The sequence below is a fragment of the Castanea sativa genome, chromosome 8 (assembly GCF_040712315.1).
Source record: "Castanea sativa cultivar Marrone di Chiusa Pesio chromosome 8, ASM4071231v1".
NCBI lineage: Eukaryota > Viridiplantae > Streptophyta > Magnoliopsida > Fagales > Fagaceae > Castanea > Castanea sativa.
This window is the reverse complement of record NC_134020.1, coordinates 55,067,570-55,092,395: the sequence shown is the minus strand read 5'-3', so window position 1 is coordinate 55,092,395 and position 24,826 is coordinate 55,067,570. Positions and strand designations below refer to the sequence as shown.

The 24,826-nt window shown below is 31.7% G+C and overlaps 2 protein-coding genes and 1 long non-coding RNA gene across 3 annotated transcripts; 1 reads left to right on the top strand and 2 right to left on the bottom strand.

Moving 5' to 3' along the window:
* Positions 1-686: 686 nt before the first annotated feature.
* On the top strand, positions 687-2,214 carry LOC142607350 (uncharacterized). The gene has a single exon (XM_075778802.1). It carries the CDS (start codon positions 990-992, stop codon positions 2,079-2,081), a length of 1,092 nt encoding a protein of 363 aa, XP_075634917.1. The 5' UTR covers positions 687-989; the 3' UTR covers positions 2,082-2,214.
* Positions 2,215-3,354: 1,140 nt separating this feature from the next.
* Positions 3,355-7,812, bottom strand: LOC142607352 (uncharacterized). Its single transcript, XM_075778803.1, has 2 exons — positions 7,570-7,812; positions 3,355-3,845 (listed from the first exon to the last, which is right to left on the bottom strand). The coding sequence occupies exons 1-2, from the start codon at positions 7,663-7,665 to the stop codon at positions 3,546-3,548; spliced, it is 396 nt and encodes a 131-aa protein (XP_075634918.1). The 5' UTR covers positions 7,666-7,812; the 3' UTR covers positions 3,355-3,545.
* An 8,614-nt stretch (positions 7,813-16,426) lies between these two features.
* Positions 16,427-22,820, bottom strand: LOC142607232 (uncharacterized). The gene is made up of 3 exons (XR_012839271.1): positions 21,708-22,820; positions 17,928-17,970; positions 16,427-16,577 (listed from the first exon to the last, which is right to left on the bottom strand). It is a non-coding gene; the product is annotated as an uncharacterized LOC142607232 (long non-coding RNA).
* Positions 22,821-24,826: the final 2,006 nt, after the last annotated feature.

The following is a 24,826-nucleotide window of genomic DNA, read 5'->3' as shown; positions in this document are numbered from 1 at the left end:
CATGCCTCTAAGATTAAATATGAATTTGAACATATTCTCGTATTGTTAATGAAATGACGCACCAATTGTCATTCATTAAACCAACTTAAATTTTTTTCTTGAAAATCTTCATTCAACCAATTTTTTTTTTTGTTTTTGATAAATTCTCAACCAATTTAAATAAAGAGCACAAGAATATAATTTTTTTCCCCCCACAACTTATTAAGGTCATAAGTTGTGAATTGTTTTTTTTTTTTCAAAAGGTTAAAAAAAAAATTGTGAATTGTTTTGACCTAAAATAAATAGTTGTGAATTAAGAGTAACATTACTTTCATGTGAAATAATTATCTATACTACTATTTAAAGGGCTTTCTTAGTTTGAATTCATCATTTTTTTTTGTTCAAAAATGCCCCTACACCCCTATGTTTAAGTAGACACAAAACTAAAAGATAATCTGGTTAAAATACAACTCTTCACTCTCACTAAAATATTACCTAAAAAATAGGATCACTTTAATTTTCAAATTATTTTATCCACTTATAAATTACTTTATCCACTTATAAACTAAATCCTCAAAATAAAAGCTATATAAATAAAACATAGGTTTTTTTTTTTTTAACGAAAAGAGCTTCATTCCACGCGTATGATGAGGCTAGTTTCTTTAAAGGATATACATAAATTATTAACACTAATTTTATTATCTAGTCACTAATTATTAACACCACTAGCACCAAAAAAATAAAAGTTAGAATTTTTAATTAGTTTCAATGTGTAGGATGGTGGATGAGGAATCCCCCAGAAAAAGATTGAAAACGATAACATATATCTAATTCAAACAACAACAACTACTTTCTTGACAAGAAATCATATCCCTCTATGATACATATTGGTTTGTTTGTTTGACAAGAAACCAAAAAACAAAGCCACATAAACAAGTCCTTTATATATCCACCTTATTAATACACAGTACTACAACTACTACACACACGCACACACAAATCCCCCAAAGATGGCTCTGATCATGATCTTCACAATCCTGACCGTCCTTTTACTGGGCCCAGTTTCTCAAACCCACGCCAGAAAGCCCCACGTCATCACCTTCCGATCCCCAAACCTCTACCCAGAAGGCCTAACCTACGACCCATCGGCCCAACACTTCCTCGTAGGATCCGTCCGCGACCGCAAAATCGAGTCCGTCTCCGACGCCGGAGTCGTCGAAACTCTAATCTCCGACCTAGACCTCCCCGAAAACGCCACCGTTTTGGGCCTGGCCGTCGACGCCGTCAACAAACGCCTCCTCGCCGCCATCACCGCCACCGCCGATCCGCTCCCTCACTTCACCGCCTTGGCCTCTTACGACCTCAAAAAACGACGCCGCATCTTCCTCTCCGTCCTCGATGACGTGTCGTCGACGACACGTCAGACAGCAAACGACGTCGCGGTGGATTTCGAAGGAAACGCCTACGTAACAAACTCGGTCTCGAACTTCATCTGGAAAGTCAACAAGGAAGGACAGCCGTCGATCTTCTCGAAATCCAAGGCCTTCACCGCCCAACACGTGGACAAAAACGCACCGTTTAGTTCCTGCGGACTAAACGGGATCGCTTACGTCAGCAATGGGTACCTGTTGGTGGTGCAATCCAATACGGGCAAGATGTACAAGGTCGACGCGGACGACGGGACCGCCAGGCAGGTCTTGCTGAACAGAGACTTGAGCTTTGCCGACGGAATAGCGGTGCGAAGAGACGGCGTCGTTTTGGTGGTGTCGCACAAGAAGCTGTGGTTTTTGAAGAGCCAGGATAGTTGGGGGGAAGGCGTGGTGTTCGACGAGGTTGAGCTCGAGGAGGAAGGGTTTGCGACCTCGGTGGCGGTTGGTGCGGAGGACAGGGCTTACGTGTTGTATGGGCATGCGTTGGAGGGACATATCAATGTGGTTTCGGGGAGAGAGTGGTTTAGGATTGAGGAAGTGAGGTCTGAGAAAGAGAGTGAGGATGAGAAGGTTTGGGTTTATGTTTTGCTTGGTTTGGGTTTGGCTTATTTCTTGTTTTGGAGGTTTCAGATGAAACAGCTTGTTGGTAACTTGGATAAAAAGACCAATTGAGTTTTTGACCAATTGAGAGTTTTTTTGTTTCTGTTGCTGATTTTGTAGCACTGAATTAAGATACTAGTTTGTAATATTTCCCTTAATCGAAGTTTTTATGGAATTGAATGCAGTTTATTTTTAGACCTGTAAATAATTGTCATGTGTTCGTATCTTAATAGATTCAGTGCACCTATAGACTCAACCCTTGCGTCACAAAAATCTCATTTAGGGTAGAGGGCATTATTTGTAAGTAATGCAATACGAAACTCGTGGGGAAAAAAAAAAAAAAAAAAAAAAAAAACAAGAGAGGAAGTTCTAGACCCTCAGAAAAACTTCACGAATGATGGGTTAAATATTCAATTTTGGAAATTAGCTTTCCAAATTTAGAGATAAAGTTGCCTACTAACCGCCTCTTTTAGACCTTATAGAGAGAGGAGCCTCGTGCCGCACTTTGTGCACTGAGTGGTACTAACACGGCTAGGTCCAACTTAAACATTTTGAGGATTGAGTTTAGTGAAATTGAAGTGCCGCACACATCTTAAAGCAATATATCCTACAAATCCAAGTATAACATGGGTAGAGAAGCCTCAAACAAGGAGGTGCATGCATGTACAAGCAGTGATGCTAGCTAGCCTAGGATGCTATATGCCGCCTACTACTAAACTTCATTCGGCAAAAACCACAATGCAAATCTAGCGGTGAATCTACCTATGTTCCATTAATCACTAATTACCATGTGTACGATTGTTTTTCATTTTAAACTCCAATTATTTTATAAGGAAAGTAAAATGAAAACATGATAAGTAGTGATTGATGGAACATAGAGTGTTACATAAAAAATGGTACAGAAGATTTAGACTCTTGACTACATGCTAACACACAAAACACTGTTTTGTGATACATGAAATAGATGTCTCAATAACGCATCAATTTTTCATGAAATTAAAGTTTCAGTAAACTTTGTTGAATTATCTAGATGCAGACGAGGGGGGAAGTGTACATGGTAACATATATTTGTTTAATGTTTCATGATCTACTAAGATCAACTCTGTGCAGTGTGAGACAGATGATTTTGGAATACATTGGCCAAATGATTACTTTTGGAGGTGACACCGGAATCATTCTCCTAAAGTTAGCACAGCAAGATCCGGGTATGGACTGGTTTCCTGATGTCTTACTCTATATTTTGGGGAATTAAACAAGAGAACAACAGCCCAGTCAAATCAAAGTTATAGACTTGCATTAATGTTATTAGGATTTAGGACCTGCTTGCTAATAGTTGAAGCTAAGATTAGGCCACCAAACTAATGGGTTCTGCACTAGAAGTGTCAATTTGGTGGTTTGTAAATTGTTATTCATAGTTTGAAGTTAAGATAAACGAAAAGTTTAACTTTTGAACAAAGCCATCAGAATTCAACAAAGGATCATAGGATGGAGTGTCTGTCTTGTGGTCAGGGAAGGGTTGATTCCACCAGAGGTTCTTTAGATTTTGGAGATGGTAGGCAGTGGTGGCACGGGTGAAAGCTTTTTCTCCTTTGCTGATGGTGTTGCTGGGGGTGTCTTCGTCCCGTTCTCATTTTTTGGTTTTGATAAGCCAGCCTTTTCCCTAAGCATATCAAGTTTTTCCCTGATCTTTCTCCTGGTCTCAGGTTTCACAACACGTGCTTCAACAGGTTCTGTTGGACCACTCAAAATCCCAGCAGTCAAATATATCATCATATCTCTTCGTGAAACACTCAAGTTTATTGGAACTTCTGTTTTCAATCCTTTCTCTCTTTGCAACTGCAAACAGAGTTGAAAGAAAAATTCTGAATAAATTGAAAAAGATCTGTACAAACCCTAATTGTCTCCAACCAAAAGTGGTCTTAAGCATTACAAGTACAGCATAGTATTGGCTATTTAGCTATGGTATCCATGCCCCTTGCAAGTTTGTTCAAGATAAAGGAAGAGAGAAAAGGCATTTATGTTTTCAACCTTGGCCTCAATGCTTGCATCAGTAGGCCCTTTAAGTTCCTAAATGGGAAGCTTATGAGACTTAAAAAGTTTCCTCTCCTTCCTGACCTTCTAGAAATGTACTTTGGGTGGACCATAGTTCCCAAAAGAGGAAGAGAACAATAAAGGAAGAAAGGTGAACTTTTATAACCCAACCACTAGTAAAACCATAACACAGAACTTGTCTTTATCTCAACAAATCCACCTTCACAAGCCCCATCAGTTCTTATACACTGCAATAATTGTGAAGAAAACTTCAAGAAACTTGTACCTGAAAAGCTCTTTAGAAACTTGAAGAACATAATACTGAATTATATAAGAACAACTTAAGCTGCAGGCAACTTATATTTGGTACCTCTTGTTAAATAAATCATTCCATACTAAGGCTATACTAGTTTAATATGTCAATAATAATACCAGACATTTTTGCACATAGGCAAGCAAAGATAGATACATGAAGGATTAGGGAAGAAGTTGAAAGATATCTAGTCTGAGAGTTTATTTAGAGCATCTTAACTCTATGGGGAAACATATGATAAGAACTCAAAATTAATAATATTAAGCGTGAAAAATGTGTCCTTCAAGAGTGATGGGAGGATATAAAAAAAGCAACATAATCATAGCATATGGTTATATATTGTGGTCTCATATTGGATAGTCTATAAAATTATACAAATTAGGCACACCAATTGCAGCATATGAGGATATTGAATGGGTTATTAACTTTAAAATATAAACCTTGAAACTATGCAAATACGTGCGCTGACCCCACTTCATTATGATTTTTATAATTTCTTATAATAAGTTATAGTGTATTGATTGGCACGCATGAATACAATATGCAACCCATCTTATTTTCACTATTTTGCAGTCAATAATAAGATTAGAATCCAAAAAATCTAAAAATTTTACCATGGCCTTCACTGTGTTAAGCTTCAAAGTTGTTTTGGTAATGAAAAAGGTAGAATTGATAAGGTTTGTGGCTGTGATTACTTGAAGGGAACCTGGCCCCCTAAAGAAGATAGAGATAGGAACAGAGGAAAGGAATTAATAACAAGAATTATTATTTCAGTTATGATCCATTACATCCACACATTTCCCTCTTATAGGTTCTTGTAATACACTGCTGCTACTTTCAGTTAGTTATTCTAACTGACTACCAACCAACTAACTATGGGATTTATACAGTACAGCACTCACAACTTCACTTACTAGATACACTCAATTAGGGGCTTAACACACTGCTGTTAGATGACATTGGCACATCTAATCTTGGTGATAACCTTGTTAAAGGCAGGAGGCAATGATAATTATTGTGTTAAAACTAATATCTTATGACTTCCAAAGAATTTTTTATCAAAATAAACTGTATAGTATATGAAATTGTGAAATTATGATAAAAATCCACCATTTCAAATATAATATTCATATATTAGTAACTTGGATTTTATCAACTTGCTAAAACAGGTGCAATCAACTTAATAATGCAAATTTTCTTACTGGTTCAAACTAAAATAACTGAAAAGTTGTAACCTCAAGTGCACCCAAAATACCCTGGATGTGTCTAGCCTCACATAAACCAGGCCCAATTGACTGGCATAGAAAAACATCAAACATCCAGAGTACCCTAGCATGTGCATAAGGGCTGCAAGCAAGTGAACAAAAAAAAGCAATTGTTTTTTTCTTTCTTCCATTTTTTCTTGGGCAAATAAGTGATGGTTTACTTTGAGGTTTAGTCACAAATACAACTTCATTTTAGTTCTACTCAAGAGGCATCTTTTTTCCCTCTTTGTCTAAATCCGTGTTCTCCTTTCTTTTGATGTATAAGTAAATTCATTCAAACCAAATTACAGAAGTGTAAGCTGCAAAACCAGACACAGCAGAAAATAAAATAGCAGTTACAAATAACTCAAAACGAAAGAGAAATAATTACATTAACCACTAAAACAAAACTCAAAAAGCCTAAACCAAGATTGCTGCTCCTAAGCACAAGCAAATGTTGAGCTGCCTACCTAAACTATAGGTCTGGTTTGAAGTTTCAGGTTTTTGCAGATACTACTCTCTCTCTGACTGCTCCTTTATGTCTCTAAATGATAGCTTCATTAATCTTAGCGTTTGGGGAATAAATCTGTGAATGTGAAGACTGAAGAAGCTATTAAAAAACACTTACTATATGGTGCAACGACAATGCAACATCATAGAAAGGTCATGATCAAGTTTCCTTGAAATGTCATAAAATGTGATTAAAAAAAGGGTAGGATAATGTGGCCAGCACCAGTTCTCAGATTTGGTTCAGAGCTGATTGAACCAATTTTCTAGTAGTTAAAACCCCCTAGTGAATCTATTGAGGGTTGGTGCCAGGCCGTATACTTAAATCACATAGACGAATCAGTTGGCCAAATAACCCATATAAATTTATTTACATTACACTATTAATCATCACCCTAATGTACCTTTCAATTTATGAATTTCACAAATATCCCATCAATGAGAACTCAAATTTCATAAACCACTACACAAACAAAACTCAGAGAGCCTTGACCGAAATTATAGCTCCTAAAAAAATTGAAGTGTATATCGAGCTGCCTGCTTAATTTATACACCTAGGTAGAAAATTTAAGGTTTTTGTAGGGCATTAATTTATCATTGAAGTCCCTTGTTAATGATTTCAATGATAGTTTCTCTAGTCTTGACACTAGAGGAATAAATCTGACAATGCTAAGATTGAAAAAGCTATCATTCAAAGCATAGTTTTGTCATTTTAAAGGCTTTGAACAAAAAAAAATAAATGGAACTTAATAATACAACTAAATTCAAAATTTGAAAATTAGTCACTAAGATAGTGCAAATACAATGCAATCTCAGATTCCTTTTTGGGTGGGCTGGGACTTATGCTTGTAGGACTCATCTTCCTCTCCTTTTATTCTCAATTTACTTAGCATAGAAAACAAAACAGTACATCATGAGAAAAAGATGTGGGTGAATCCTACATTATTAAGTGCCTAAACTATCTAGGAGTTAATTCTCTTTTTTGGGTGGGCAGGGCTTGAGAATAACACTGTAAAGGTCTGACCTTGGTGCATTGGAGGTAAGACCCGCAAACAAAAAAAGCACATTTTCAAAGGAAAAGCCACAAATCTACTTATTATCTACATACATCACATACTATACTCAAAGCATTAAGACATACCCAGAGAAGTATTTGAATTTACACAAAGCATCAGCCTAATTATCCTTTCAAGTTGTGAGCTTCACACACATCCCATTAATGGTAAGTGATAGCACATCATTTCTACAATAAATATTTTTTTTTTTTTTAAACATAAAAATAAATCACTGACCTTTGCACAGAAATTGGATTTCCAAAAAAAAAAAATGTAGCTAGCTAAATAGCATATTATATGTATCAAAAAAAAAAAAATCAGGACCCACTAACCCAATTACTAAATTAGAGTAAGCAAAATGATGCAACTTCAATTTATATGAGAGCTTGAGTGTGTGAACTTTGAATAACCTGAAGAAGAGGAATAGATGTCTTTGTGGGCATGTGTTTTTCTCCAAGCCCTGCAGGAAGTGGGCCCCCCACCATCTTCAAGCTAAAGAATGCCATCTGTACCTTCGGAGATATCACCAGAAACAAGCCAACCGACAAGCTTCTTTCTTATGCCACTGACAATGGAGTTGGAAGAGTTTAGATAGAGTTTCAAAGTACAGCCTTACATGTCAAAGTACAGCATTTTGAAGATACGTCAAAAGGTACAATGAAATTAGTTCGGGCTGGCCCAATTGTTGGGCTAAATTGCTGATTTAAGCTTTGGGGCTTTGCCATAATCTTTTGTAAGCCTATAATGTTATACCCATCTATTTTTTTTGGCCTGACAAGAAGAAAGGAAAATGCTATACATGGTCTTCTTCTTCTTCTTCTCCTTCTTCTTCTTTTATTTATTTAATTATTTTTGAGTTGTAAAAAGGAAAAAATATCATAAAAATTCTTGATAATTACACTCACTTTTGTTGGATGGTGGAATGAAATTAGTTCTGGGCTGGCCCCATTGTTGGGCTAAATTGTTGATTTAAGCTGGGGCTAGCCTACAATGTCAGGTACTATTAACATTGTTACATTATGTAAAAAGGAAAAAAAAATCATGAATTCTTGATAATTACAATTTCTTTCGTTGGATGTTCAGTTGGTAATATTTTTTATTCATGAGAATTTAAGATTATTGTTGGCTTAGGCATGCCTATTTGAATTTTAAAAAAATTAGTAGATCTTAGCATTTGGTTGGTCCCATGAAAGTAGCTTTAAAAATCTTGAAATTTCAGTTGATAATATTTTTTATTCTTAAGAATTTAAGATTCTTTGTAGGTTTAAAAGTAATTTAACTTTTTCAAAATTAGTAAATCTTAGTGTTTGGTCGGTCCTGACTCCTAAGAAAAAGTATCTTCAGAAATCTTGAAAAAAAATTTATTATTATTTTATTAAAAAAAAGATAACGATCTATTGCAATCCGTTAAATGTCAATTACACATACATCTTAGCATTAAGGCCTTGTCTCAAGACTATATACAATCAAAATATTTAACTTTCAATGTAAAGACAAAGGGGCTATCATCTTCATATCTTCCACATTTCGTGCACGTTTCGCCAGACAATGAGCACCTATTTTGCACGTTTCGCCAGACAATGAGCATCTATTTTGTTTTCACAGCTTCTGTATGAAACTTCAGCATACATCCAGAGACGGACCCACTAAGGGGCTGGGGGCAATGCCCCTTTTTTTTATTTTAAATTAAATAGTATATTATATATAGGACGACTCATGTTTTAGAGTTAGGGTGTGAAATTGTTATAGTTGGCCCCCCAAAATTTTTGGATTGGTTCAAATAGCCCAAAGAAACTAATCACCTAACCCTTTCTTTGGGTCTGTGGCCCCTCCATAGTCCAAATACAACACAACAAAAAATCCTCAAATCACCAATACCATAATTCAATCTCATAGAAAAAAAAAATGCCCTTACGGAGTTACAGTAATTTATATGGATCTTTTTAATTGATTTATAAATTATGAGAAAGTCAACTACAATATTTATATTTTTTTCAAAAGATAAAATGCAAAATTCTTTTAGAAGTCAATATTGATGATATAGCATTGCCAACTCTTAATATTAATATCCCAATTTTTAAAATCCTCATACAAAGTTTTGAAAACTTCATTAGTGTGATTTTCAGTTGCATCCAAAAGTATGGATTTATCATATTGATGAGTTGGTCAACGTGATAAAATCAACATATTAATTCCAATTATCCAAAATCTAGAGATTCGAAGTCCTCTTCTTCTTTTTTTCTTCTTCTTCAAAAAGGTTAGAATATCATATTGTAACTTTTAAATTTTTTGGTTCATATTATTTCCTTCTTGACTTAAATATTTAGGTAATAAAGTGCAATTTTTTTGTCTACCATAATTTTTTTTTTTTTTAAATAAACCATGTCTCTGAAATTTTTTTGGTTCATGCTTTGGCCCCCTAGGTTCAAATCCTGGTTCCATCCCTGTATACATCAAACAAGGTCAACAGCAATTTTACACTGTGTCTAAACAAGGGATAAGGAAGGGAAAGGAAAGGGGGAAGAGAGGATAGAGGAAAGGACAAAGAAAGATAACATTTTTACTTTCAATTATATATTTGGTTTGTAAGGAAGAAATGGAAGGGAATATACCTTATTGTTGGGTCCCACCATAAAAACCTTCTCTTCTCTTTCCATTTCCTACTTATTTGAGAGCAAAGAATATGGTGGGCTATGTTAGACTTATAGTTAAGTAATTAAATTCAGTATTTTCTATTAGTTTAAACTTTTGGGACAATTGGTAATTTAACATGGTATTAAAACAGGAGATCTTAAGTTTGATCCTTGTCTTTACTCTACCTTCCATTTAAAATGTTAAATTCCTACATATTGGACTCCCACTTATTAAAGAAAAGTTTAGACCCACAAGTGTGAGGAAGAGTTAAACTTATGGTTAAGTGATTAAGAGAGTGTTTGGTATATGCACTTAAAAACTGAAAATTATTTTTTAAAAATATGTGTGGAAATATGTATGGATGAAAAAGTGTATAAAAAAACGTATAATATTATTTAAAAACTGAAATTTTTTGTTTGAAATAGTATATCAAATACTTTCCCTACTTTCTAATGGTTTAAGTTTTTAAGACAGATGGAAACTTAATAAGCTATGAACGAAAACAAATTCCTATGTTGGTGATTAGTAGCATTGAGGGGCATTCCGATAACTTTGCAGTTGGTAGGCAAGACCTGCCCGAGTGCCGGAAAGATGTTCCAATGATTACATCAATCAAAGTCACATTAATTGTGCCACCTACCTTACCACAGGTCTGCCCTTCCATATTAAATGTGATGCAGTATGTCCCTAGTGGATTTCCCAACCATTTGGGGAAGGCATTCAATCTTGTAAAGTAAGCTTAATCTATCACTTCCAATAAAAAGAGGTTAAGAACCATGATGGTTTCCCATTTCTGCATGTACTTAAGAGGATACAATAAAAAAAAATAACCCCATCCGCCTAGAAGAAGGTATGAAATCTCTCACAATTGAACTACAAATTGTCACCTACCACCCCCTCAAAAATAATTTGTCACCTACCACGATACTACACTATCCCTGTGCAGAAATCAAGTAATACCAATTACCAAGTTTCAGCAAAGCTTCACCCATCACCCATCCTTAGTCAATAAACTCCAAACTACCTAAAGCTTGTTTTTCAACTACTTTCACCTTCCATCTTTCTTTTCCTTCACCTAAATCCATTGTAACCAAACAAAATAATTTATTTCCATTCTTTCTTCTTATTTTTCTTTCTCCCCCAATCCCTCAAACCAAACATAGTGATAATGTAAGTTTAATAAGGAAAAAAATCAATGCGATTATTATGGAAGGTGAGACATGACAAAGAATGTTGAACAGTTTTAGGTGCGATTTGCTAAAATTCTAAGTGCAAGATGTGTGAGATTCAAATAAAAATATTAATAAGTCGGTTAGATGAGATCTTAGAATCTCATTAATGGTTGAAAATGAGACAATTCCAAGATTTTTAAACTCCTACAATATTAGTCAACCGTAAAACCATAATTTTAAATTCTCATCTTAAATTCCTACTAACCGAACACGCCTAAAGCATATGCACAACAATGCATCTTTCCAAAACAATCTACTATCCAAGTTTAATTTGGAAGTCCTACTCATTATTAGCTCCTTACAATCTGTTGTATCAGCATACAAAATTCTAAATTGATAATTTAATTTGTAATGATTTTTATTAACTTCTCTCTTTAAAAAAAAAAAAAAAATTTGATAGTTAAAAAAGGGGAGAGAGAAAATTTAAATTTTGAATGTCTCTATTATAAATATCACGAGATGCCAATTAATTGAACTACAAAAATTTTAGTTGTTTTTCTTATTTCTTCTATTAGAATTTTGAAGTCTTGGACTCACACAGAGAAATTGTGCGTTTCACGCAGGCACACAAAATAAAAAATAAAAAAAAATAAAATAGAAAGAAAACTTCAATGAAATCAGAATTGGCTCTATGGTAACATATACTATAGGATCGGGGAGGTGGGTTATAATATTTATTATGTTCTCAGGTTTTGTCTCGATTCGCTTATTTTCACTTCAAAAGAGGAAATATAGTTTTTTAAACTTCTTTTTTTTTTTTTTAAGATGACTATACTTTATACATTAAATAAAACAAACCGTTGAAAATAAACCCATCTAATCGGATACTAATAGCTGCAATGCAAGTAGTTCTAATGTCCAATTGTCCAATGAGTAGCGTGTGAAACTGTAATTGTGCAACGACAAACATTGAAATTTGAAACCCTTTTATCTATCGACAGATTTGACACGCAAGAGCGTAATCAGGCTTTAATGGAGCAAATTTTTTCGTTATTGCCTAATCTAAATTATTTAGACCTTGACTAAATCCAGTCACTTTGGCATAGTCATGATAACGCACGAAAAGAAAGAAACAACAATTAATAAATAAATAAATAAAGGAAAAAGAACAAGAAACCAAGCACTATTAATGTAGACTATGAGTCCCATTAATTTGTAAATTAAGGCAGCGTTTGGATAGTATCTGCGTTTTGGCGTCCACGTTTTCAGTTTTTTTTTTTGAGAAGTGATAGAACGTCTGTCAGTTTTTTACTGTTTACGCACTGTTCACGAGACCTACTATTACTTTATTCAGAAAAAAATATTAAAAATAAATCTCACAATATTATTCACACATTTAAAAATTATTTTGCTATAATATTTTCAGTTTTTAATTTTTAGTTGTATCTAAACAGACCACAAGAAAATGTCCAGACATAAGCAGTATTGTCTGCAACTTCTTCCAGTAAATTTTATTTCCCTATTGTGTTCTTGGGCTAATTTTGTCATTTTCAATCGAATGAAAGCCTCTTAAGTTCAATTTACAGCGCATGCTAAAGCCAAAATTATTGGATTCAGATCCTCTAGAGTTCTTAGGGTACTCTACCAGTAGAGTTCATTAAATCCTAACCACTCTTTAATGATTTAATGGTTTAGATTCTGCCATGTCAGCATTTCATTAATAATATTCTTGAAATAATAAAATAATATTGTAAACAAAACAATTAAGATGATTGTTAATGAAATGCCTTGTACGCAAAATCTGAATTAAATCATTAAAGAAATGTAGATTTAATGAACTCTACTTGGTAGAGTACCCTAGAAACTCTAAAGGATCTGAATCCATAATTATTTGAATTGGTCAGTTTCAATTTAAATATATGCTATCTTCCAAAAGCGTTAGGTTTAAATCAAATCGCCATAAAATTATAAATAAAAGAGTGGATATAAATAGTATATATTTATACAATGAATAGCTGCCTGATTAAATTTTTTTTTTTTTTTTTAAAACAGAGACAAACAAACTTTGTAGGCTATCTAATTCATAGAAAATTATAGTTATTCCCGAGAGTAGCGATCGTTCTCAAGGCAAGATAAGACCAAAAAAGTTTTTTGACCAGATAAAGTTAGTGACTTTTGTCTTTATATGTTGCAGATATAGATTATAAACTACTTTCACACGTTATATTATTATTATTATTATTATTATTATTTTTTTTTTTTAATAATAAGTAGCTGCAATGCAAGTAGTTTATTATTATTATTTAATGAGTGACTTTTGCTTGAATTAATTTTTCTTCAATAGTTTATTAGCCTTTTATGTACTATTTTTAATTTTTTAATGTTTTAGATACAATTATATATTTATTAATTTCTATAAATAAGGTTTCAGTCAAACAAAACTAATGTAATTGCATCATATAAAAATTAAAACCAATAACTTTGCTTTACGAAACATGCTTTTCAGTCAATTGTGTAACATTTACATATCCCTTTGGATTAGTTGACACTAATTTCATTGGCTACCAAATGAGCCATGAAATTCTACATCTAATTATCGGATAAGGTTAACCCAAAAACTCTCAATCACTCATGATCATGACTCAGTTTGGCCAGACAGCAATATATATATATATATATATATATATATATATATATATATATATGTATGTATCTAAAATTAAGAACCACGAAAAACTAAAGTTATGGTTATCTTCGCCATTGACTGGTAATTGGATAATGCTGGTTAATTGATGATATGATTGTGTACTTTAGAAATCTAAGTCGCAGTCAATATACTTGACACGATCATGTTGTATATATTATTGCAGCTGATTTAAAGGCTATAAAACCGCATTAACTGTATGTACATACAAGGCTAAGTTAACTGAAGTTAAAGTACATGTAAACTTAAATCTATAAGTATGAACTTGTGTGAACTAATTTTACGAAATCTTTGTTAAAAACTTGGTTTTATTAAAGCTTGGTAATGTGTCAGTTCTCAATGGTTTCTAAATTCCATCGACTTATGAGGCACTAAATTTGTTTTCCTATGTTGAAAATAAGCTCACTGTAGCTATAACTTCATTGGCTATCCACGCAAGCACTATGGTCATTGCACACATGATTCTCTCAGACAAATTCTCACGCAGTGGCAATATACTCATGCTTCTCCTTTCTCCCAAGAGTTTGCTAGAATTTGAGATTAACAAAAGTGCATTTATATTAACAAAAAGTGAAAATATACATGGGTATAATGAATAATATCAAACATGGTTTGTCTAATTCCAAGCTTACATCAATAGGAAATAATAATAAAAAACTTGTATCAATGATAAGAATTAGTACCACTCCTAATTAAACATGACAAACCAAATTCAAAGACTTTAAAAGATCACAAATATAAATAAAATATCCCATAATTTCATTTCCATATGCACTGAACATATATCCTTTGTCAAATCGTTGCTGCAGCCACTAGAATGGGGGTTCTTCAACAAGGGGAGTTGATAGCTTTATTTCTTCTTTTAAATCCAAATGACAGGAAAAGAAATGTGCAGAGAAATGAAAAACAACACTGCATTGCAATTGTCCAAATTAAAATAAGTGAAACAAATAATAATAATCTACATGATTTATAAAGGACTTAGGTAATAATAATTATAATGCCATCTCTCAGCCCAAAATAACACAATTAAGAGGGAGAAAAGAGGAATGCTTACATATTCGTGATATCATATCATCATAAACACTTACTATTATATTTTAGGAGTTAGGTTTTACATGTAATGCTCCGTTTAATAATATAAATGCAACATATTATAAAAATGTATTTTTAAAGTTTAGTTGACTAGAGGAAAAAAAGATGTAGTTTACTAATTAACATATGCAAATGTTACCTTATATCATACACTGTGATTTCGTTGTGCGATTCACTAACTATTAATATAGTTTATTATAGGTAAAACTTTATTATTAAAATTTTAGAGAAATTTAAAAATAATTTTTAATATTTATTTTAAATTATGTTAATAATCTACTATAATTTCTATTTTTGAAAAAAAAATTGTTTATATGATGTGCTTCATCATTTAACTTAAGACAGTATTTTTATTTTATTTTTAATTTCAATTTTATTGTCAACTAATTAGTAAAATATTATCTCTAATTTATATATAAAATTTTAATTAATTTTTACATCATAATTCATACATACATATTCATATAATTAACATAATTATTATGAGGAATGTTTGAAATTTAGAAGTCATCTGCTCCTCTCCAAAAGGAAATAGAAAAAATTCCTTTACGAAGAGGTTAAATTTTCATAGAAAGCATTGGGTTTTTATATCTAAGGTGGTTTTTGGTAAATTATAGGACTGGTTTAATTCTGATACAAAGTACAAACTGAGGGGAAAAAACCCCAGTTAAATTTTGAAATTTATTTATTTTACATTAAATTTGTCTAGAATCGTATCATAACCAATTTTAACAAACATGTATGTCAACATTACAAATTTATAACCAGATTTTGGAGGGAATTGCATGCGAAAACAGCAGAACTTTAAAGACTTGAGTTTGTAGGGAATACACATATAGTTGAAAAAATGTAAAGTTATAAAGGATATTTATCTTGAATCATTTTGAATTACTTTTTGAAAAAGAAAAGTTGCCAAACTAAAACAATTAAAACCAGTTATATACTGTTCTTTAATATCTTGATTTTATTTGATGATATTCTATTTCAGGACATACAAAATTAAGTAGTTCTAAGAGGCTAAGATCATAAATTATTCCACAACTTTTTTACCACAATTCTAACGTGACAAATTGTGAATAGTTAACCATCATTTACATATGAACCCACCATATTTCTTTCACTAATTACACTACCATGTTACAATTGTAGCAAAAAGTTGTAAATAATTTTATAGTCCTAGACTTTTTCTACAAGATCCTCACCTTTTTTTAATTCACTTTCCCATACCAAACATGTTACCAAGACTTCTATTCTATGACAAAAATTCATAATCTGATGTTCACCGCTTACACTATTTATATGATCATGCCAATGACTTATGGGTTGAGATTTGAGTGGCATTTCCTGCATCCCTATATAAAGAGAAATAAACTTATTATCTTGACAGATAGTTAAGTGACACTTTTAATGAGTCAAATGACTCACTTATATAATACACAATTATATATGAATGATTTTTTTAACCGCCACATATTGACTTGTATAAACAATAATCCTGCATCCCAGGTTGCATAAAAATTTTGCTCAATAAATTGTGTATCTTCTAGTTGGTTAATTAAGTGGGCAGTCATCATAAAACATATTTTTGCTTTCGTTTTCGTTTCTTTAATGTCATGGATTAAAATCAACTTCCAGAAAAAGTAGGTGACACTATATACTTAAGTTTATTCAGCTAAAAATTGTGCCTCTCCTGCAACATAGAGTTTTTGACTTTTTGGTGAAAGTACAACCCTTGAACCACAGGTACACCGCTTGTTTCAATCCAAAGTGAATTTTCTCCTTCAAAAACCTTGTCCATGGAACTCCCCACCATCTAATTTTTTTTTAATAAGAAAAGAATAAGAAGAAGAAGGAAACATGAATATTAATATGGATATACACATTATTCATTACTTGAGAGTACATTCTATTTGTCTTAATTCATCTATAATTGAGAACATAATTTTACTATTGATATGGATATACACATTATTTATTACTTGAGAAGTTTGTTAATTGAGAGTACATTCTATTTGTGTTACAAGTTCATTTATAATTGAGAACATAAGTTTAATATTAATAAGAATATATATATGGCTCTGTTATAATCAGCCATTTATTTTTAAACTAAATAAAAGTGAAAATTTTATGCATTGAATACTATTTTTTTGTTGTGTTTTTTTTTTTATTACTTATTACAAAAATAATGATGAACATGCAGAGAAATTAACTAACTTAATCAGTAAATTATTTTTGGCATCCAAACAGAAAAGAAAAGAAATAAAAAAAATCTTTAGAAAGTTTGAAGAACTTAATTTCATGAGAAGATGCATGTGTGTGAAACGATAATCATTGTACAGTCTCATCAGTTTTGTAATTGCATACTATCATCATAGATGTTGGGAACTGGGAAGACTAATAACTACCTTATACTATTATGGCTAGATAATTGATTAATTCAGTGGATCAATCAGCTACATATTCAAAGCATGCTTTTTACTCTGTTTATTTGATGGTGCACCACAAAGAATATAGATCATTGATGGATTTATTTTGTGTCCCCAGCTAAACTTGGCACAGAGAGAGAGATATACAGTAATGTATAGGGTTTGGTAATTAAGGTTTGAGAAGTCTATAAGAGAAATTTGTCTTCTTCTATATCCATGATGAGACGTTCTTCCATTTCGGTCAGTAGGAAGTCATATAGCACTTTGTTTTTAGTGCTTTTTCTTGCTTATTCTTTTTTTGACAAATTCCTCTGAAACCCTAGAGATCACGATCACCCACGAAATCTTGGAGACTGTTTTTGAATCACCGTTACAACCGCATAAAATCATACACACTGTATTTTTATGCTAAACTTTTTACATTTTTTGTGACAGTTTTTCCACTATAATAAAAGTCCTTACCCCAATGTCTATCCTTTATTAAAAACTTTTTTTTTTTGGTGGTAAAATAAAGACTTATTTGAAATCATAAGGCTAATGTTTTTCTCAACACAGTTTTCTGTTTTTAATGGGTTTCCACGTTTAAAGCCAAATCTTAAAATAAAATATAAATATTTAAAATAAAGAATTAAGCTTCTTTTAAATTATTGTAAATTTTAATATACGTACAATATTCCACATGAGATAAATAGATAAGAGTGAAAAAAAATGTATAGAAAAGGAAGGTGTGATCATACCAACACTAATGCACTGGATCCCATCAAAATAGATCTCCATTTGCTGTAATCACAAAAGAAATGATATGTTCACAACATTTCTACAATATTTTTACAACAAATTCTAAGTAGCAGGTTGTTACTGGCAGGAGTGTCTTGATGTATTTGGGGGCCTAAGACGAAAATTGATTATCTTATTTTAGATGCAAAATTTCTACTAATTAATATGAACTACGTAGAATTTTTTTTTTTTTTAGAAATTTTTATAGATAGAAAAATTTTGACAAAATTTTTCATATTTGTTGATGTGGCAGATTAATGTGGCAAATTAATAGTGGTAAGTAAAAAAACAGTGTTAGTAGTAGACTTAGATGAGAATTAGTAAAAATTTGCAAACTCAACTCTTATTATTATTCTTTTTTTTTTAGAAGTGCAACATTAATTCACAATATTTTTTATAACAAATCCTAGGTTTTAAGTTGTTTTTTTTTTTTCTATTTGAAAATATCACTATAATTATTTTTTTGTCATCAATAACAATCTATTGCTTAACATTAGTTGTAAAAGTGTTATAAAAAATATTGTGGACGTTGCATTTTTCTCCCATTTTTATTTGTTTTTTATCTGGTAAAAAATATTATTTTATTTATTAATTATAAATAAACCTATTGGTTAAAATTTGGGGGCCTTTTTTTTTACTTGGGGCCTTAGGCGACCACCTTTCATTCTCTAACATTCAGCCGGCATTGGTTATTGGTTGTTATTGTTAGGACAAAAAAGTAATCTTAGTGTTAGATAGCCACTTGTGATTTTTTGTAAAAATGTTGTGGACGTAGCATCTCTCTAATCACAAAGTAAAGGACACATTTCATTAAATAGTATATGATTTTGGACATGAGATTATATAATATTAATTTTCTTATGAATGTTATGATCCGTGTAAATTAATATATCTAACTTTTTTTTTATAATTTCACAATTTTCATATCTTATAGTAGAGGTTTTATAATTTGGCATAGATTTTTTTTTTTTGGGGTGCTCAAATAGGTTCTAGTCTCACTTTATGTCATATTCTATCACTTTCAGTTGATTGTGGCTCATTGATGGTGTGAATTGGAATGGTTTAAAAAGATCACAATTGTAATAACAAAATTTTAAATTTTAGGGTTTAATTTGAAATCATCCATAACTATTAGGGAATTGTTTAATTTACAATTTTTTAAAAATGGTGGCCACTTAGTGCATAGAAAGATAGTTATTTGGTGTAACCAGAATTTTTAGTATCCAACATTTATTATAATATGGAATGATTTTTGATTAATTCATGTATTGCATAGACATAATATGATTTTTAAGACTCAACTTTTATTATATAGTATTCATTCAAAGAAATTTATATTATATAGTATATGATATGATGTGTTTCTTGATTAAGTCATGCATCACACATTCATAACACTAGTCAAAACTCAAATTACAACTACATGTATAAAATAAATAAACATTCTTAGTATGTGTTCAAGATAAATTATTTTCATTAAATTATTTTAAAAATAAAATAAGTTGATTAAAAAATAAAATACAATTTCACTTAGAAAAAAAAAAAAGAGCATTTATAAAGCTTTACATAAGTTGATTTATAAATTAAATAAGTCACCTCATGAACTATACTAAACCGTTAGTGTTCATTTGATGTAGTTTATTTTTATTACTATTTTATTTTAAAAAAATGTTGGAGTATTCACCTGTAAAGGGTGTGTTTAATTTAGTATTGAGTCCCACGTCAAATTATTACCACAAAAGTGAGTATTAATATAATATAACTAAGCCTAAACCCACCTGTTTGCCGAATAGGCTATTACGCCATAATAATGACATTAAATTGACAAGATATTAGGCGTTGATTATGGGTCTTTATATCTTCCTAATTCTAGGAGGTTGACTAAAATTAAGACAGCTCATATTTTCCTTTTATCCATCTCTTCTCACATTAAACATGACCTTTTGTTTTCTTAATATGAATTAGGTTAAATTTATATTTTTCTAATACATCTAGGAGAGGAAGTTGGATTCCAACCCTAAATGTCATTATTATTATTATTATTATTATATATAGGTTTCTTTTAATAATTTACCATTAGATTATATTGTCTTTTTTTACTGTTCATACTTGTAAAATATCAAGATGATTAGAGATAATTAGAATAGAAATTAATGTAATCTCTCGTCTTAACTTGAGATATGAAGATAAGAGGACTAGAGGACAGGAATTTGATCATAATATTAGCAATATGGTCTTTCATAGAAATGAAACGTCCTTTATGATCTTTGCAGGGAAAATTGTCATAATAAATAATGAAAAAAAAAAATCTACATGTTTAGTTCTGAAAGACCAAATTAATAGTGAGATATAAATCCAATATTATCACACGTACCTGAGAAGAACTACGGGATGTGAGACCCCAGGTTCTTTCGGCTACGGCAGTAGCAAGGGCTTTCTATTTGGATTTAGTGTAGGAATGAGCCACTGTTTGTTGCTTTTAAAAGGACCAAAAAATAAGATTGTGGCCAAGAATCTTGCAAAACCACTATAGGATCTCTAATCATCAACACACTCAGCTCAATCTGCATTTGAAAAATTCTGAAGATGCATAGGAGAATGATTTGAGAAAGAGAGACCATAGTTACTAGTGTCTTTAGGTAGCGTAGAATATGTTTTGACAACAGTCTAGTGTGTTTGAGATGAATTATGCACAAACGGACAAACTTTGCTTATGACAAAAACTATTTCAAGCCTTGTAAAAGTAAAATATTAAGAGCACCAATAATTTGGTGATAAAATAAGGGATTGACAAAAGTTTTACCAGCATGTTTCGAAAGCTTGTTGGACGTTGAAATTGGATTTTGAACAACCATAGAATTTGTAATACCAAAGGTCTATTTGGTAATGTTATTTGGACAACAATTTTCGTTGTTTAAACATCATAACACGTATTTCCACGATACTTTTTCACCAACACAAATTTTCAAAACACTTAAACAACGTTACTAGAAATCTCTTACCAAACAGGTCCCAAGTTTCTTAAGAGGTCGAGATGTACTGTTTTTGAGAAAGATTAAGACCCAAATTGTGGAAGCAGCCTCAATATGAAAAAAAAGCAGTGAATGACTTCAAGATCCTAGAGAGCAAATTTTGATATCAACTTTTACGAGTTTATTGTTGGTAACAAAAATGTCCCTAACGTATACAAGGACATAAACCCGAATGTCACCAAGACAAAACACAATATGAGGCTTTGGGTTTAGATGCAAATAATCCTTGAGTGAGATAGAAATTGACTCCAATATTAGGTCATTTAGGCAATTGTCTAAAACCCCAAGTTAAGGAAGGTTAAATAATCTTTGGTCATATACTACAATACCATAGTCACATAACAATCCAAATAAAATATATTTCATATCTATTGCCCTTTTTTGTTGGGAAACGTTGTCTATATTTAACTTAAAATGGAAGAAACCCATATATCATTGTGGACACCGCCATATGACACCCTAGAGGATGTATCTTTAAAAAGTGAGTTTTTGAATTTTGGTTGTCTTTCTTGTGAAGTTGCTAATTTATGGATATTGACATGTGATGCACTCAAAAGGATTTTAAAGATATCCGTTAACTGAACTCTTATATTATTAGAAATTCATTATTCGTGACAAAAAAACTATCTTTTTTCTTCTTCTTTTTTGCTACAAAGATCCTATATATAGAGAGAGAGAGAGAGAGAGAGAGAGAGAGAGAGAGAGTACCTTGAGCTCGAGAATGGTCTTGGAAAGTTACTTTGGAGATGTTTAGCTTTTGAGCAATCATACCTCGAAACATTTGGCTGATATCCATTAGTATTCCAAGAGAACTCTTAGGTGTTAATTTCCATGAGAAGACTTGTCAAATAAGTAGTCCTTGCTTATACCTCAGATTCATTGTCCACTCGACCTCAAAATTTAGGATTGAATAGGGTTCATCTTAAGTTTAATAATGATAGTTTTATTTTGTGTTCATTGAGGAAATCTTAGTTGTCATTTTCTTTTTTAATTGAAAAGGTAACATCATCAGAACCGCTTTTGTTGCTTCCAAAATTTCCATGTCGAGTATCAATTATTTGAGAAAGAGTTAAAAAAATTGAGCTTTCACCAATGAGTCAATGACTGCTAATATATAGGGGTTGGATTAGTAAAGCAAGCATCTAATTATAGAAAGTCCTATATATATATGCTTCTTGTAAACTACACATAAAGGAAAGTAGAATTCTACTTACAATTTCTTTCGATTTATGTTAGGCATATATTTTGCGTTGAAGTGTAGTATTATTGTTCCTGCTAACCCTACCTGAGTATAAAAGGCTACCCTAAAATCTGGGGGGAATTTTTTTTTTTATTTCTAAAACCAACTTTATATGTAAAACGTAAGTGAAATATATATTTGACTTGCTTATATACGAAATGAAATAATCTTGTTAACCAGACTCATATAATAAGTTGGAAGCTCAAATTCCCACAGACTAAATCCCATTAACAACCAACCAAATGGGATAAACTTCGGTATTGTCATTCATTTTAAACCTGATTCTTTATATTTCAAGATGAGTTAATTAGTTATTTAGCACATTTTTTGCCATGCTTATCACAATTCAATATGTAAAAACTAAAAATAGGGATACCATAGAAAATTTACTCAACCCGGCTTGGCAACGGGGGACCACCAGAAGTGACAAAAAATGGGTTTTCTTTGAGAGCAGAGGTAAATAGGTAACAACCAATTTCATATAGATATGAATAGTTTTCTTGTCTACAATAATAACAACCAAATTGTCTTGTTTTATTCTTGTTCTTTCCCGCAAAATTTGTATACTATATCAATCATTAACTCTCTTTTATCAAATTTTTTTGTTTTGTTTTGTTTTGTTTTGTTTTTAGTTACAATAAGTTGTTTGAACCTAAGCTTCAAGCTGTCCCTAATAGGTAGAGCCAACTGTTTCATCGAGAGAAAAGGCTTTTAATTGTCATTGAGTAATTAAGTAATGCTACAACCACAAACAATTTTACAACATTTTTATAAATGGTTAAAATGAAAAAAAAAAATTACTAGTTTTTTTTTTGGTCCACTACTAACATTGTTTTTTACTTACCAATACTCACTCACCACATCGACAATTTATAAAACAAAATCGTAAAAAAGTTTATAACTCCAATATTTTTCATTGTGATTTTCACTTTTGAGAATTAAACCTTCAAGCACTTCGGTTGTGAATGCCTACATATATGATTTAATGTTCTTGCATGATATGGCCAAAGATCCATCTGGACCTTATGTTAGCACATTGATATATATTTTTGATATACCCTATCTTAGCCCTAAGTTTGGTTCTTTTAAAAAGAAAAGCCAAAACGCCTAATTAAATGGATATTGATTTTGGGTTGGATTCAAAGATATATTTTCAAGATTTTTTAATAGTTTTTTTATACATAAATAGTTGAGATGGAAGAATTTGAACTATAAATATCTCTGTTAAAAATACCGAAAAGTTTTAACCAGATGAAATATAAAAGACAGGTGCCAAGATGGAAAACTTTATAGAGAAATAAATGGAGGCTACCTAGAATATAACCGCAGTAGGGGGTCATTATGGTCCCCTCGTGCAGTAGTGACCAGTGGCCAACCACTTAGCTATACTTCTACGGTCGGGAGAGAAGGAGAAAAACCTTTTATCATATGAAGCGAACAGCCTTAAAGATTTGAAAAAGGAAAAACTACAAACGTGAACTCATTAATAATATGATAATATCAGTACTTAATTGTTGAACATTGCATAAGGCATAGACTAAGAATCAAGTAAGATCTTCTATGTAACATGCACGTACAGACATGCTTTGATATTTAAGATATATAATATGTAATATCCTTTTTAAGATCCAAGAATTCAGGAAACAAAGTGATAGATATTGTTTATGGCAACCAATAAGCTATCTCTAATATGGATTATTTTTATAAAAAAAAAAAAAAAAAAAATTTATTAACAGATTTCCTTCATCTATCAAGTGCCAGAAGTTCTACTACCCAGTCAAACCCCATTTCCTGTACATACACAGTCATATCTAAATTTCTACACATATCACTTTTCCATCCATAAATTTTTATTTAGGAAAATTTTATTACAAAAAAATTGTATGAACTTTAAAGCTGATGCTTTGTTGTAGTCACACCAGTCACAACACTTCTCAATCTTAATTCTTTGGTGCTAGCTCTATCAATCAAAGCTAGTGAAGGCGATATCTCCAGCAAAAGAACCTTTGAAATCAAGAATTCTTGTCTCTTTTTCATTGGAAAAATTCGTATGACACCACTAAATTTCTGTGAAATATATCAAAGATCTAACTTTTTTTTTTTGATGAACTATCAAAGATCTAACTAGTTCATGCGTGCTATTATAGAACAATATGGCTTATGGGGGTTTAGAATTAATTATCATGCAAATTCTCTTAACCATGGATCTTTGTAATACATGGGTTCTAAGATAAAAATATATCTTCATATACCTACATCTTCAAAGACTTGAACATGTAGTAGGCACTCGATAGAAACACAGCTCAACCTAAGTTCCTAACTGATCAAAGTCAAAACTTCTAGACTTTAATTAAGATGATGACATAAATAAGAATTCAAAGGTTGGTCTTACTTTCAATGGACCTCGAAGTCATAGGGAAAGTCGTATCCACAAATCAAAGGTAAGCATAAACTTACCTATCCTTTTAACAACCTCTACACCTACCTCATGACACACAGGCTAAACCTACCATGAAAACACATAAAATATGCACACACACACACTTGTATTGTTGCGCAGATATAGCTTCAATACCCCCCAGATTTT